This window comes from Falco biarmicus, chromosome 3 (genome assembly GCF_023638135.1).
Source record: "Falco biarmicus isolate bFalBia1 chromosome 3, bFalBia1.pri, whole genome shotgun sequence".
Lineage (NCBI taxonomy): Eukaryota > Metazoa > Chordata > Aves > Falconiformes > Falconidae > Falco > Falco biarmicus.
Window position 1 is genome coordinate 1,221,639 of NC_079290.1, and position 14,969 is coordinate 1,236,607.

At 47.0% G+C, this 14,969-nt stretch overlaps 1 protein-coding gene across 1 annotated transcript in view; it reads left to right on the plus strand.

Annotated features, from left to right (window-relative positions):
- Positions 1–269: 269 nt before the first annotated feature.
- CCN4 (cellular communication network factor 4) overlaps positions 270–14,969 on the plus strand; it is a 38,556-nt gene continuing 23,856 nt past the window's right edge. The window contains exon 1 of the mRNA XM_056332578.1: positions 270–560. Within this exon, the coding sequence (XP_056188553.1) occupies positions 513–560 (48 nt within the window). The 5' untranslated portion in view covers positions 270–512. The remainder of the gene's footprint in view (positions 561–14,969) is intronic.

A 14,969-nucleotide genomic window follows, 5' to 3' on the forward strand; every position in this document is an offset into this window, starting at 1 on the left:
CCTTTTTAAAGATCAAATAAATCTAGCACCTCTGCCTATTTGTGTACATGTCGGATCATTCGTCGTAATCAGTAAAGCTCGATGCAATGTTTCTTGCTGCACTCGCGGAGTGGCAAGGGTCTGGATGCCAGGAGCAGCGGGAGGGGTGAGCTTTGGGTGCTGCGGGGCCGAGCCAAGGCACAGCACGTTGGAGCACGGCGCGGTAACGTTCCCTTTAAGAGCCCTTTGGCTAACGGCGATGCGCTGAAATGCAGGAGGTGGGACAACACCACACACAAAAATGAAGAAGTGAAGGCAGGAAAAGTTTCTCCAGAGGAAAAATGCAGGGCTTGTCCTTCACCCTGACGTCAGATCTGTCTTTAATAAAATCCCCAAAGAGCCAAGAGAAAAAGGCAGAGTGCCTAGGCTAGGTTGCCAGTTCAGGATTGCTCTGCATTCCCCAAAGTGGTGTTTTTGTTCAAAACGGCTCTAAATCTGGGTTCAATCAATGTATTTAATCCCGGCTTCCAGGGATGAGGTGGCTTTTGCCCTGGATTCTAGCAACGAGCAGCATTTTGCAGGTGAGTTTGGAAACTGCAGGAGAGACTCGTCTGCTGCAAGCACGCCTGGGTTTAGTGCAGGGTGGGCTGGGAGAGCGGGTGCGGTGGGGTGCGGGCGGGAGGGCGGGCGGCAAGGCCGGGGAGGTGGGCGAGGGGAGAGCCGGGGGGAAAGGTGAGCTGTGGGGGAAAGGAAAGGGGAAGGGAAAGGGGAAAGGAAAGGGGAAGGGAAAGGGGAAGGGAAAGGGGAAAGGAAAGGGGAAGAGAAAGGGGAAAGGAAAGGGGAAAGGAAAGGGGAAGGGAAAGGGGAAAGGAAAGGGGAAGGGAAAGGGGAAAGGAAAGGGGAAGGGAAAGGGGAAAGGAAAGGGGAAAGGAAAGGAAAGGAAAGGAAAGGAAAGGAAAGGAAAGGAAAGGGGAAGAGTGCAGAAGTGTCTCGGAGTTGAGTCCATCTCTGCTCACCATCCAGGTGGATCTGCACAGAAAACTGTAGTGTGGTTTGGCGTTTGGTTTTCCTTTATTATTATTATTATTATTATCTTTTATTGCTATTATTTGTATTGTGGAGCATGAGAGGGAGAAGATCACCCATTCCATTCCTGTCTGAAGCAGCCAGGGTGAGGCTGGTGGAGGAGCGGGCTGGAGGGGAAAGGGCAGGTCCCCGACGGGCAGCGGTGCCCAGAGGGGCTGGGGCTGAAGCAGCACGGGACCGGGACCGGTGCGGGGTCAGGGCCGTGCCGTGCCGTGCCACAGCAGGAGCCGTGCCGTGCCACAGCAGGAGCCGTGCCGTGCCATAGCAGGAGCCGTGCCGTGCCGTGCCACAGCAGGGGCCGTGCCGTGCCACAGCAGGAGCCGTGCCGTGCCGTGCCACAGCAGGAGCCGTGCCGTGCCACAGCAGGAGCCGTGCCGTGCCACAGCAGGAGCCGTGCCGTGCCGTGCCACAGCAGGAGCCGTGCCGTGCCACAGCAGGAGCCGTGCCGTGCCGTGCCATAGCAGGGGCCGTGCCGTGCCACAGCAGGGGCCGTGCCGTGCCACAGCAGGAGCCGTGCCGTGCCGTGCCATAGCAGGAGCCGTGCCGTGCCGTGCCACAGCAGGGGCCGTGCCGTGCCACAGCAGGAGCCGTGCCGTGCCGTGCCACAGCAGGAGCCGTGCCGTGCCGTGCCACAGCAGGGGCCGTGCCGTGCCACAGCAGGAGCCGTGCCGTGCCATAGCAGGAGCCGTGCCGTGCCGTGCCACAGCAGGAGCCGTGCCGTGCCGTGCCATAGCAGGAGCCGTGCCGTGCCACAGCAGGAGCCGTGCCGTGCCACAGCAGGAGCCGTGCCGTGCCGTGCCATAGCAGGAGCCGTGCCGTGCCACAGCAGGAGCCGTGCCGTGCCACAGCAGCGGCCGGGGCCGGGCCGGCCGCTCCCCGCAGGTGTGCAGCTGCGCGGGGCGGCCAGAGGAGGGGGGTTTGTTTCCCCCTCTCCGACCTCTTGTAGCTGCCCAGTCCACGCAAGCAGTAGCTGCTTTCCTTCCCCCCTCTCTGGAAAAAACCTGTATGGGGAAGCCGCTCATCTCAGAAGGTGTTTTACTTTACTTTTCTCGGTGCGTGCTTATGGCTTGTGTGAAATCCCCGGGGCGGCTGGCGGCTGCGAGCTGCGCTGCTCGGGAAGGTGGCGATGGCGGCAGGCGGGCGGGGGGAGCGGGCAGTGCCTGTCCCGGCCCCCTCCCCCCCCACCCCGGGGGCGGCGGCCGCACGCCGCCTGGGGACCGCGCCGTTCCCCTTCCCCATCCCCATCCCCGGAGGCTACGCTGGACTCGGGGCTCGGGCAGCCCTGGGGACCCCGGGAGAGAGGGTGGCTCCTCGGGACCCGCCTGGGCTACCCGGCTCCAGGCCGGGGCATTCCCGGAGCCAGACAGAGGCGAAGCCGCGGTTGTGCCCCGCTTCTGCTCCGGGGCGGGTAACGTAACTGCTTTGCACCGGGGATATTTTGCTTTGCAGGGCTGCCGGCATCAGGCTGGCTTGTGTATTGCGAGATAAAGCGGGGCTTTAAAGCAAGAAGGTAACACACGTGATGTGGTACACCAGCCGCACCTGTGTGAAAGCAGATGGAGAAGTGATAAGTCCTGCGTGAATGTTGAGATGGACTGATAACGGGGGCTCTTCTAGAAAAAAATCCAACACAAAACTAACAACAAACAAAATGCAGCGCTTGGGCTCTCTGAGGTAGGTTGGTTCTTACCTCAGTTGATCTTTGCTGAGCAAGTAAAAAGTCACACAGAGGGAGCCACCCGCCACCCCCCACCCCCTGACAGTGTTACTAGGGAAGATCTGTGTGAGCCTTATAAATCTTAGTGGTTGTCCTGAGTTTCTTTGATATCAAAGATGCTTGTAACAAAAGCTGCTGTAGCATGTAACTATGGGTGAGTGCATGCAGACACATGTGCCGGCTGTGGGGGTGAGTGCAATCCAAATATTGCTGGCAGCATATATGGTCAAAAGAGTATCTAAAAAGAGTTTGAAACAGTATCAAAAATAGCCTACAAAGAGTCCTGGGTCTCAGCTGTTTCAGTTCAAGCTGTCCAATGAACTGAGCAGGTGAAGCCATGTCTTTCTGGAGGGTCCCAGGGGCATTGTCGTCACCCCCATGGAGCTGGACCTTAGAAGGTTGCGCTTAGAAATCATTGAGCTGGGGTGATTTCTCCCCACTAATGAACTGGCTTTCTGTGGGTCTTTTCAAACCTGAACTGGGATGTGATGGGGGGGTTAGTAAGCTGATGAAGGCATACATAATGGGGAAATGGAGAAACAGGGGTGAAAAGAGTGTACAGCATGGATAGATGAGAGGGGCTGCAGAGTGCAACTGGCAGGCAGTATTAGTCTACATAATACTTAAAGGACTTTTAGGAAAGGAGCAGGCTTAGTCTGCTTAAGGAGACAGTGTCTGAAGGAGCAAAGGGATATTGCCATTGTTGTGGGATATAGTGAATATTTAGCTGGTATTGGCCACCCTGCTCATGAGACATATTTTAGCTAAGTTACAATGGTCACAACAAATGAGTGCTGATAAAGCTCTGACACTATCCCACCTCATTGTCTATTGTGTTGCATCTTTGTGGCATCATCATAACAGTAATAAAGATATTTTCAACACTGCAGAGGCATCCATGGAGTGGCAGCAGCAGGCAGGTCACTGTACACAGGCCCATGGTCTCCCTGGTGACTTGTCACTCTTCACATAGGTGAAGAAATATGGACAGAAAAAGATGCTCCACTGGGAAAAAGGATGGTTGATTATCTGGAATATGACTGGAATATACCTACTTGTTTGAGGGAAAAAGGCAGAGTTGATATGGGAAGGTCAGGCAGGCCTCAAAGGGCATTTCAGAAGACAGCTGTCAGGTTCTGCGGGAGTGTCCCTTACCCCCCAGTACTGTATTAAGCTACAGGCAGTTAATGAGTTCTTAAACAGTTTTATCAACAAGTTTTTTATTAGGGCATAACTTCACGGGTGATGGGCTTGGGAAGAGAAAAATAGCTGAGCATAGCTGGACTTTCAGGCATAAGTTTTCCAACATTTCTTAAATATTTGTTTTCCTTTCATAGAGATAAGGGCAGAGACCATGAGAGCCCAAGTCCCATCAAGTAGGTTGAGATTCCTCAGTGGCTGAGTCATTTTTTCAGCAAGGACTTTAAGGCTGGATGTGTTGACCCCTTTTCAGTGTGGTACATTGAGGAACTGGAGCCAGGATCTTCAGCCTTTAGTCCTGATGACTCAGCAGATATGAGACCCCTTGTTTAGATGGGACGAAATGTCCCAAACCAGGATGATGATTAGAAAAGAAATTCTGCACTTTGTAGAAAATTAGTAAAGGAGATTATATAGGAAGAAGAATAGCACTGGAAGTATATAAAACATTTGAAGTGGAGGAATGGGTGGTGTGTAGATCTAGAAATCTAAATTAAAATAAATAGAAAAGGAGTGAATGCAAACCTGCAGGCTTTTCCTTTAATGGTGCTAGTGAGCAGCAAGTCAAATAGCAAAGAATAGTGTTGCACTTCATCACATAACTAGTAGGCAACTATTGACACTTCTATTTGATGTGATGGCAGTCATGGCACACAACACCAGACTTTTGGCTTTAGTGGGTGGGAGGGAGGAGAGAGATGTTCAAAGATGGTTTTATAAAGGCACCATCTCCTTTGTGAACACTGATTTCACTAGATAGTCACTGATAATGACCCAAGTTCAGGGCTGCCTCCGCCTGTGTGGAAAGTGGTTTGAGAACCATAATGCGTGGTTTTTCCTTCTTCTTTTTCTAAAATTATTGCTATGGATGTGAGGCCAAGAATTTGTAAGATGTTTGGATTTGGTGGCAGGAAAAAATGATTACATTTCTTTGGACTTCCAGGCAAAACCACATTCTGACCAAACATGACCCTCCCCCCCCCCCCCAAAAAAAAAAAAGCTACATAATGATTTATTAATTTATCTATTTGCTCTGCTAGAAGCTCATATGTAGTCTAAAGCTAAAGGTTCCAGACACCTTTATTCTCGCCTGCAAAATCCTGTGGCTCTCCAGGAGAGGTGAGCTGAGGTTTAGCTATTGAGTGCTTCTTAACGGAAGGCTACAGGCTTGCAACATGGATAGTGATGCACAGATAATCTTAGGCAGCGTAGGTTCAAAGTTGATGTGTCTTGTCCCTTTGACCTTCTACCATTCCCTGTTGCTTGACAGTATCTGATTACCAGAGACAGGCTTGATAAACTTCTCTTTAGAAAGTCTCCTATCCTACACGTCCATAAATTGTAGATGTTGATTAAAATTATCCTGGTTACAGCAGCTAAGATTCAGCTATGCAAGTGAGTATCTGGTGGCTCAAAGCTGGTAGACTTAATCCCTGTGGGTATGGCTGCATCATATGTGGGGCTTTCCCAAAACTGATCTTTTATTTGGCAGTCCCCCTCACAAATCCACTTGCAGAAGGAAATCATTGCCAAGGCAACATCCTAAAGGTAGCACTGAATGTGCTTCACATTTATCAGAGGTCCTGACCAAAGACTGTTTCTGATGAAGATGCCTCCTAAACACACAAACTCACACATAGCTTTGCTAAGAGCAGCAGGTTTTCATGCATTTTCTTCCTAACTTCTGTCAGTATTTGAATTTGCTTTGGTAGCCATCAGTAGCCAGTGTGCGACAGTCTCTTGCTAGCGTTAACCAAGAGAAAGCCGGGGGCAGGAACTGGCTTCCTCACCACCCTTGCAGTGTGCCACTGCCTATTTGTGTCCCCTCGGGCAGGTCATGTCCCCATTTCACACAGTCCTGTCTGCGCTGAGAGTACTTTGCTATTGGGGCTTCTCCAGGGAAAGGTATTAATTAAAAATGATAGCTGTGGGTTTTAGCAAAAGCATGAGATTTACACAATTATACTGGGTGTCTGTCTTTTGAAAGGCTTGTGCATGTTTAGCTTCTCCTGCCCTCCCCAGGAGCTATGAAAAGGCACCAGCCAAAAACGTTTGAAGTCCTCCATAGCCATATGGGACATTTGACTTCTTTCTTCAGAAGCTATAGGCACCCATGTCAGGATGTGAAGAGTTGCTTTAGCATCTTTCCAGTACTCAGCTTAGTGAAAACTGCTCTTTTTGGATGGCCTCAGTGTCCCAGAGGGGCCTTGAGCATTCCTGTCTGGACAGCTCTGGCTTTCATGCACAAGTGAAAATAAGGCTGTTTAAAAAAAAAAAATAAATAAATAAATAAAATAGTATCATGTATGTGAACACTGGCAGCTGCAGCCTGGCAAAAGCTGAATGCCCACAGCCTCAGCTGAAGATACATTTGAGTATCAAGCCTGACGGTGTCCCATGTTGTGGACCAGAAAGCAGGGTAAGGTTTCCTAAGTCTTCCAGATTTGTCAGCAGGAGGTGCAGGCGGGCACCCTCGATTAAGGTGTTCCCCCTGATTGCCCCTTTGGTTTCTTATAATACAGCTCAATCATCCTCATTCTTAGGGTCCTTATGTTAAAACCAGAATTTTTTGTTTCTATTAAATAGAAACTTTGAGTGACAGCTGTCAGTGGGCAATGATGGGCCCAAACAAAGCCTACCCATTCGTTTTCTTTCTGTGTTCTGAGGTCCACCAAGAATTCGGACCTAGTTTCTTGGACTGGGTTTATAGCACCCAATTTCCCCATCACTCCCTCTTTCAAGTTTTGTCCCACCCAGGATTTGCTGCGTCCTGAGATGAGTTCCCTTCAGCATCCCATTCCTGCAGGCTGGCAGGGGCGTCACAGGGCTTTATATTTACAGATGTGTTCCTGGGCCAAGGGACTCTGACTCTGCTACTTTAGCAGCTACTTAGTGCTGCTTTGGTTTCCTGGGTGTGGGTGAGGATGACTGGTTCTCCTGCACCCTGGTGGTCTCCCAGGTCTGGATGGAACCTCCCCTGGTGCCTCTGCTATTTATTGCCTCCATACTGAAACCTTATGTGTTTCCCTCTTTGCTGCTGCTTGTTCTGGCATCCTGGATGAAGCTAATGGAGTCCTCTTAATCCCTTGTGCTTTCTAATAGCCTGCTGCTGGGCTTTGACTTGTACTCTTTGCATCTGGGCTAGCTGTGGGAAGGTAGAAGGGAGAAAAGGCATTTTTATCTCTGTGGGCGCCAACAGCTGGCTCTGCTCTACAAGTAATTCTTCTTGTGGATGGGGAAGGAAAGGACATCCTTTAGGTTGAAACAGCTGTGGAAGAAGATAACACTTAAGCTAAGCTTTGCAGCACAATTTGAAAAATGGATTTCTAATACTTGGGTTACTAATGCATTCCTGGACTGTGTGGTCATCTCTGTGTTCCTCTTCTCTTTCCCAATAGCTCCCACATTGTTCTTCTGTTTTACTAGTCTGGATCTGTCATTCTACTTAACAAATGAGAGATGAGCAAGTTGGAAGGCCAAGTTTCATGAACTCCAGAATGGTGTGCAATGAGCACACAGGGAAACCTGAGAGGTATTTGCAGAAATAATCTTGGGCTTATGCATCATCTACGGAGGGTTGTGAGTCACCTAGATCCTGATGTTGCTGGACATATGCACAGTGATGTCTTTGCTGTCATGGAGCAACTCCAGCCCTGCAGAAGGACCTTCTCCTAAGAGATTGCCTTGCAGATTCGGATGGAGTTAGAAGAAAAAATGTCTCATGCTTGGTGGTGGGGCAGCATAGCAAGATCACTTGGTCTAGCATTTCATTGACAGATGAACAGAAATCACAAAACCTGTAGTGCTTTGAGTGCTTTTATACCTTTTTGTTAGAGTTGAAACAAACTTCTTCTACCCAGCTTGAGGTAAACCTGTCCTTTCTCTTCCTAACATACTGAAATCACCTCCACTGAAAGGCTTCCAGGTGGATATGAAGCATTGGTTTTATTTTGCAAAAAAAGGTTGGACCAGATGATCCTTGAAGTCCCTTTCAACCTGGTATTCTATGATTATTACATCTCTAGCATGCAACTGTCTAGCTTGACTGAATTAGTAGCTACATTAGATTTAGAAATATAGAAAAATTGTATCTGTATATAATGGAAAGAACACAGTAACGTCAGTAGTAGTAAGCAACTTTGTCATTCTGTACCGTATCTGACACAAAACTTGCCACGTGCCACCAGAAATAGTGCAATCCCCACAGACTTCACAACTTTGACCAAAATTGCTCTTGATGACTCGAGGATTATCTTTTTTTTTTTTTTTTAATTTTATTTTTATTTTTTTTTATTAGAAGGTAGCAAATTTTTAGCTGTACAGGAACGGTTGCACTTTCCCCTTTCTAGCATTCATGAATGCAACTCAAACTTTAATTTCTCAGTGGTTTAGAAGTTTTGATTCCTTTCCATGCTCTGTCAGCTTTCCAAACTACCATCCTGCCTTCCTTTTTGGTCTTTCCTTACTGAAGCTTTTTGAGTAACAAAACAACAGTAAGATGAGTGGGGGATTTTCTCTTTCTCTTGCTGAAGCTTCCTCATCTCCATATAGATGTGCTTGGCCTGTGAAAGGAAGATTAGTGGAAAGAAGGGAGCATGACTTTGCTGAAACTCGGTTTGATGCCTTTTGGGGACAGCACGAATCACCTGAAGCAGTGACTCTGGTGAACTATTTTTACTCCATGAAGGGGCCAGCCTTCTTGCCCTGGGCTGACAAGTAATGTACCAGGCCCCTGCAAAAAGACTGGCCATTTCCCCAGGAAGTTCTACACTATCTCAAAGCATCTCCTGACTCTGCTCTGAACACGTATCTCATTGTCACTGCCATACCTCTTACATGATGTCCGTGGCATTCTCACATTTGTGAAGCAAGAGGTCACACTGCATCTGTGTTTTTTGGACTTGTGAGCCCTCCTTTCTGGTTTTTGAAGTCCACCAATACATTCCTGGATGTGTATGATGACCAAGCAGGCTATAGCTCGCATGATGATCACCAGCTTATACCTGCTCTGACAAAGAACTTTCTGTATCTGGTCTGATAAGAAGGCAGAGGCATCGAAATCCATATGGGAGGAATTAAGTGCTCCTCTGAACGGCTGGCATATGTACTTGACTGCCCGCAGGCTACTAGTTCCCTGGTTTTAGAGTAACAGCTGGGTCATTTTAGCTGTTTAGCAAGGAGGGACCAAACCACAAAACCTGCAGCCAGTGCTGAGAATCTGCAAGTGGATTACATGATAAAACTCTTTGGTTACATTTTTATGAGAAAATAAGGATGGAAAATTAATTAGGAAAATATCCAGGTTCCGTTAACTAGTTTGGCCATTCAGCAGGTGATTTATTTATCAGCACTGCTGGCAATACTTCCTGCTGGATCTTGGTCTGAGAGGACTAGGTCATACCCACAGCATCTGTATGTGGGCTGATATACATTGCTGTAAGAGAATGAGGGCAAATTCCATTGGCTTCTTTCTGTGAGTTTTTCTTTCACATTTGACCCTAGCTATTGCAGTTACTGTAATTAAATAAATAATGACATCCCTGCTATTTAACAGTTCATTCATGGAGATCATTCAGTATTAATTTTCACTGTTTTACTAGAGTGCCAAGTGTACATTTTTAAAATCACATTTAATTGAACATTTCTATGAGGTGTAGCTCTCCATGAGCCTGGCAGAGGGGTCAGAGAGACTGCAAGTTGACATCTGTGAGACAGTGGATTTCTGGAGGTCACTTGACTTATTTTTCCAGATTTTGCATCAAAACCAGTACTAAGCTTCTTCAATGCACTAGGGTTCCCCAAAGAGGTGGTGTGATCATGCACACACAGGCTGGTGAATTCCTTGCCCACCAAAAGCTGCCTGTGTGTGGGTGGGCTCCTGAGTTTGTGGTGGAGCGACACATTATGTGCCTGGTTTCAGGCTCAGATAAGATGCTTCTGCTTCTTTTAGATTATATGCCCAATTCTGTGTGATGTACATATACATATATATAATACACATACGCATATACCACCCCACACCCCCACACCTGAGTATTTTTATCGTTTGTGTCACTTTTTCCATATGTATCATATAGGCAGTCTGTTTGGACTAGAGGTGACATGTGTGCCATATCTTTGACTGTCGCCCCCCTTCCCCTAACTATATTAAAATGCTTTCGGAGTATCATCTAGGAGGCTGGAGTATTTTATTAGAGGAGTAAATGGATATTATGGCAGCAAAGCTGAAATCCCTTTAACACCTCTGCATCCTCGATGATCGTACCATTTTATAGAGGAATAATTAAAGAATTGCATTTGTCTCATTCCCATGGGACTGTATGACCATAAAGGTGTTGAGCCTGGTTTTATTGTTCACCCTGTAACATACAGGGGAAGCTTTCTTAGAAAAACTGTCTCTACAGCGGGAGCTGGGTGGCTGGGAATATTTTGGCTTAACACTCACTCCCCATACACTTCCCAAAAGTGTTATTTTTTTTCTGACACATCTTGCGTCTGAGGGGCAGCCTTGGCCGGGGGAGATGCTCGGAAACAGCAGGGTACTGTGCAGGGCTGCTGGGGAGGGGGCACCGCTGCCCCCCACACGTGCACCGGTGGCTGGGGAATGCCGGTGCCCGAACCTGGCCCGAGGCTCCGCTCTCTGGACCCCCAGGCAGCCAGCGCCAGTTAGGGGAGACAAGCAAAAATGTCGGTACTCATATAATTAGAAATTCGTCTTTATCCTCTTGGAGACAAACCACAGAGCTGGTGTCCTCCTCTGTGTACGAAAGCAGTAGTGTCAACTGTTTACAGGCTGTGATGTTGCTGCTTTCCCGTTTGGGGTCTTTAGGATGGGGAAGTGGCAGCATTTGCATGTTGTGGGTTTTGGGAGGTATGTGGGCACCGATGGGCATGAAATCTAAGCAATTTCCTCCTTGCGACCTGCCAAAGCGCTTCAGTGCCAAGGTGCCAGATTCCCCATGTCAGTGGGTTATGATAAAGCTGCAGTGATACCCTGGCCTGAGCAAGGCTTCTTGGTATTTGGGTGGGGTTTTTTTTTGTGGTTTGGTTTTAGGTTGGTTGTTGGAGGTTTTTTTATTATTATTATTTTTTATCATTCATAGTGTCAGCAGGTGTCTGGATCAGAAATGGGAATTTTGTCACCTCGTTGGTTTAGACCTCGTCTCCAGCAGGTATCGTAGCTGCATGGAGGCAAGAGTGAATCACAGGTGAAGGACTCATTTCATCACTTTGCACAGATCCAGCAAGTTATAAACTGCTTATCACCACTGATCTGTTGGTTTGGAAGGTGTTGGAGAGGTGAAAGAGTCTTGCCCTTCTGCAGGCATCAAGTGCATGCGATGGTTCAAAGTTAAAACACTAAGCAACTGACTTTGCTGAACTGACAACATCTGAGAGTCAGCTCAGTGGAACAATTTCATTTTTGCATCCAGTAAAAACTAAACAACTTAGTTTACTAGCTGTGTGTAGGAGGAGTATCATGGTATAGTTACAGTGTAGGAACAAGAAATCTCACTTCTTTTTTTGGCTCTACTACAGACATCCTCTCTGCCTTTGGGACAGTCTCTTCATCTCTTGGGTCCCAGATGAAAACAGAGTTATTCAATAATTTCATTCTTGTGAAAGGTGCTGCTTTCCACCATGAGAAATCCCTCCTAGAAGCAGAATGCAACATGCTCTGCTTGCTCATGCAGGTGCCATGTGTGCATTCCCATCCGGAGAGCTGACACCTCTGAGTATATCAGCCTCTGCATTTACTGCTTGCACCAGTTACTTTAGGTTCATACTCTGGCATCTTTTTCACCGAAGCCCTGAATTTCAGTTCTGTTTCCACTGGCTTCAGGGGAAGGACCATTAATTCTCCAGCACAATGCATAGTTTTCCTATGCTAATATCTTCACTCTTTTTCTTTTTTCTTCACGTAATTGTGCCAGGAGGTGTTCTCATTTCCTTGCTAGTAATTTCCACTGTATTTAATTCGAAAGCAATGGCTTTGTCCCCGGAGCCTTGTAAAAGCCAAAGGCAAATCTACTGGCTTCTCTCTTTTTCCTCCTTCCCCATTTGCAATGTGTCAGCTTTTGTGGGAGGTGGGAGGGAAGGTACAGATGCTCTTGGGGGCTTTCTGTTGTGTTTTAAAACAGGATCTGAGCTTCAAATGTGTCTGGAATAATGTTTGTAGTGCAAAGACCAGACTGGCTTGAGAGCTGGCTCTAACTCCTTCTGAGTCCCCTCCTTCCCGTTGCCTGGGTTTGCTCTTTCTGCTATTTCTGGGCCAGCTCTTCAGGAACAGCCTGTTCCCCCTGTTCTGGGGCTCACCACCACTCCTCCTCCTTTTCCATAACACATGGGAGAAGATGCTGTCTGTAGCCATCACTCTGCTGATTGCTGCCTTGTAGCAGTGCATGCTAAAAAAGAAAATGCCCCTTAGAAAAGTTGTTTGGATCAGTCCATCTCTCAAGCCTTGCATGGGAGACTTACATGGGTGATCTTTTCACCAAGCTCCCCTTGGCTGTCTCTCCCTGTGATCCTGATGGCTCCTCATCCTTGGTGCGCTGCTCAGCTACCACTATGGGCAGCCAAAATGTGGGTGAGAGAACCCCATGTTCTTATCCTGACAGCATCCAGGACACACTCCTGGGGCTACAGCGTGGGGCTGGCCAAGGCAGCTAAGCCTAGACTAGTGACCCAGGTGTCTGTGCAGCCACAGCCTCAGGTGGCCCCCTCTTGACATGGGGCTCCAGAGCAGGAGATGGGCTTTTGGCCTGCTGCAAAACTGTTTTGCAATGTGATGGCCGTGTGAACTTGCATGAAGGCTTAACCAGCTTCATCCAAGCCTTGCAAGCCAAATACTCTGGGACAAGCCCTGCTGATTTTCAGAAAGGGAAAGAATTATGTTCCTAGCCATGAGCTAGCAGCCAAAAGACGGTTCCTTCCGATGCCAGCTCCATAACATTTTAAATGTGGTGCTCCATGGATATCCAGACAACACAGACAAGATGTAGAGAAACAGTCCATGACAAGGTAAGGAAACTTTGATGACTGTAAGAGAATATCAAAGTGAATATTTTGAATCCAAATACAAGGTTTTCTTTAAAGAATGCTATCAAGTGGCCAAACTATTCAATAGAAACTTCTCTTTGAATTCAGAGTGCAGAGAAGATCTCAGAGCATCCGTGGATGGGAACTTCCTCATGAATCCCAGTTCAGTGCTGAAGGAGCACTGTTTTGGACAAAACTACTTTTATTCTCTTCTCATTCATGTCAAACAAACCTATATGAGGTAATACGACTAGTAGTCATTCCCAGTGATCTGAATGTTACCAGTGGACCTGCTGTCTCCTAGCAGTTGCACTGGCTTTTCAGCCTCTGCCTGTGGAAAGCCCCAGTGTTTCCTTCTGTTGCAAAATCTCATAATATTTTGTGGTCATCTTATTTCATTTTAATGCTATTTAAGTGATGTACATTTCCTACAGTTTTCACTTATTTTTTTGCCAATCTGCTACCTATATGAATTATCTGATGCTATTAAGATCTACTGCATGAAATGATAGATCAACATTTAACCTGAATCGTGTAATCCCATGAGACAAAAAGCCCAGGATATGGATCTAAATCACTCTAAGACGCTGAGTAAGAAGGACACCCCAAGTGCCATGTGAGTAGCAAAATTCTCATCTTTTGGCTCACCTTCTGATAAAGCTAAATGCTTTTCATGCCTTTTTCTGTGGTTCTGATGAGCTGGAGGGGTTTCAGACACCGAGCATTGTCCCAGGCTTACACAGTGCATTAACAGATAGTTTCTGTTGGGTGGTGGGGGTGGGCAGAAAAGCCCTTGTGTGTTACAATTACAATGCTGAATTCAATTGTGTTCTTGGAAAGGTTAATGAGAGCTCTGTTTAGGGTCAGGAACCTGAGACCAGATCCACATCAGTGTTCCAATATCTCTATTTTTCTCTGCTGGTGTCTGAATCCAAATGGAAACGAATGAGACTTGGACAGCCCTCTGAGGCTGTGAACCTGGCTGAAGAAATGGGGAAATAGAAAATCAAAATTACAACTTCATAGGGTTATTCAGCCAAGGAGAGTAAGGGAGAGAGGAGAAAAGTGGCCTGGAGACCCAGGGAAATGTGGTGTATGCTGAGAAATGGACAGTCATGAGATGTCTGGTCCACAGTGGTTTGGCTGCTTCTGGATCAGCTCAGCCATAGGGTCTGGCAGTCATCCTCAAGCTGGTAAATTCGCATCGTGTGAGACTTCCTTGAACTTGAATAGGCTTTATTTCTTCGTGGTGGCCTGGAAAGTGGATGCTATTGCTGATAAGTGCTGTCCAGCTGCCAGCACACTGGAGCCTGCTCTCTTCCCTCTCTGTACTTTGTTGCTGCAGAACTTGCACAGTCGAGGTCTTTCTTTTTTGTATTAAATCTCAACTGTTAATCTTCTTGGTAAATTTGAGGGGAAAAAAAGACAAGTTAAAAAATGAGCTTCTGACTCCTGATTCCACTTTCCTGTTGATACAGCTGTGTGTTTCCTACTGGCTCAGTAAACATTTTAACCCTTCAAATCTTGCAGTTGTGTTGCTTCAGCATCACCACTTTCTCTCATTAAAGCAGATTTCCCCTCTGGTATCAGTCCAGAGGAGCTTTCTGAGCTTTTTTTTTTTTTTTTTTTTTGTGCACATCCCCACATGTTTATACATCCCGTTGTGGTTTAACACTTTGTTCACAAAGACCAGTATTTCCTCTTGTTTTTGGTGAAAACACTTCTCTCCTTTGAAACCTCCACTTTCTGGTGTTGTGTTCTGGGAGGAGAAAGTAATTATACCTTCCAAGTTTAATTCACAGTAATTACAATTCAATTAATAAATCCCAAGCAGAAGCGATGTACCAAAATTCTATAAACAGAATTTTTATTGAATAAGATGAGAAAGTATCTACTGGACTTCAGCTTGGGATAAATTATATGCCAAGGATTTTTCAGCTCTTCATAC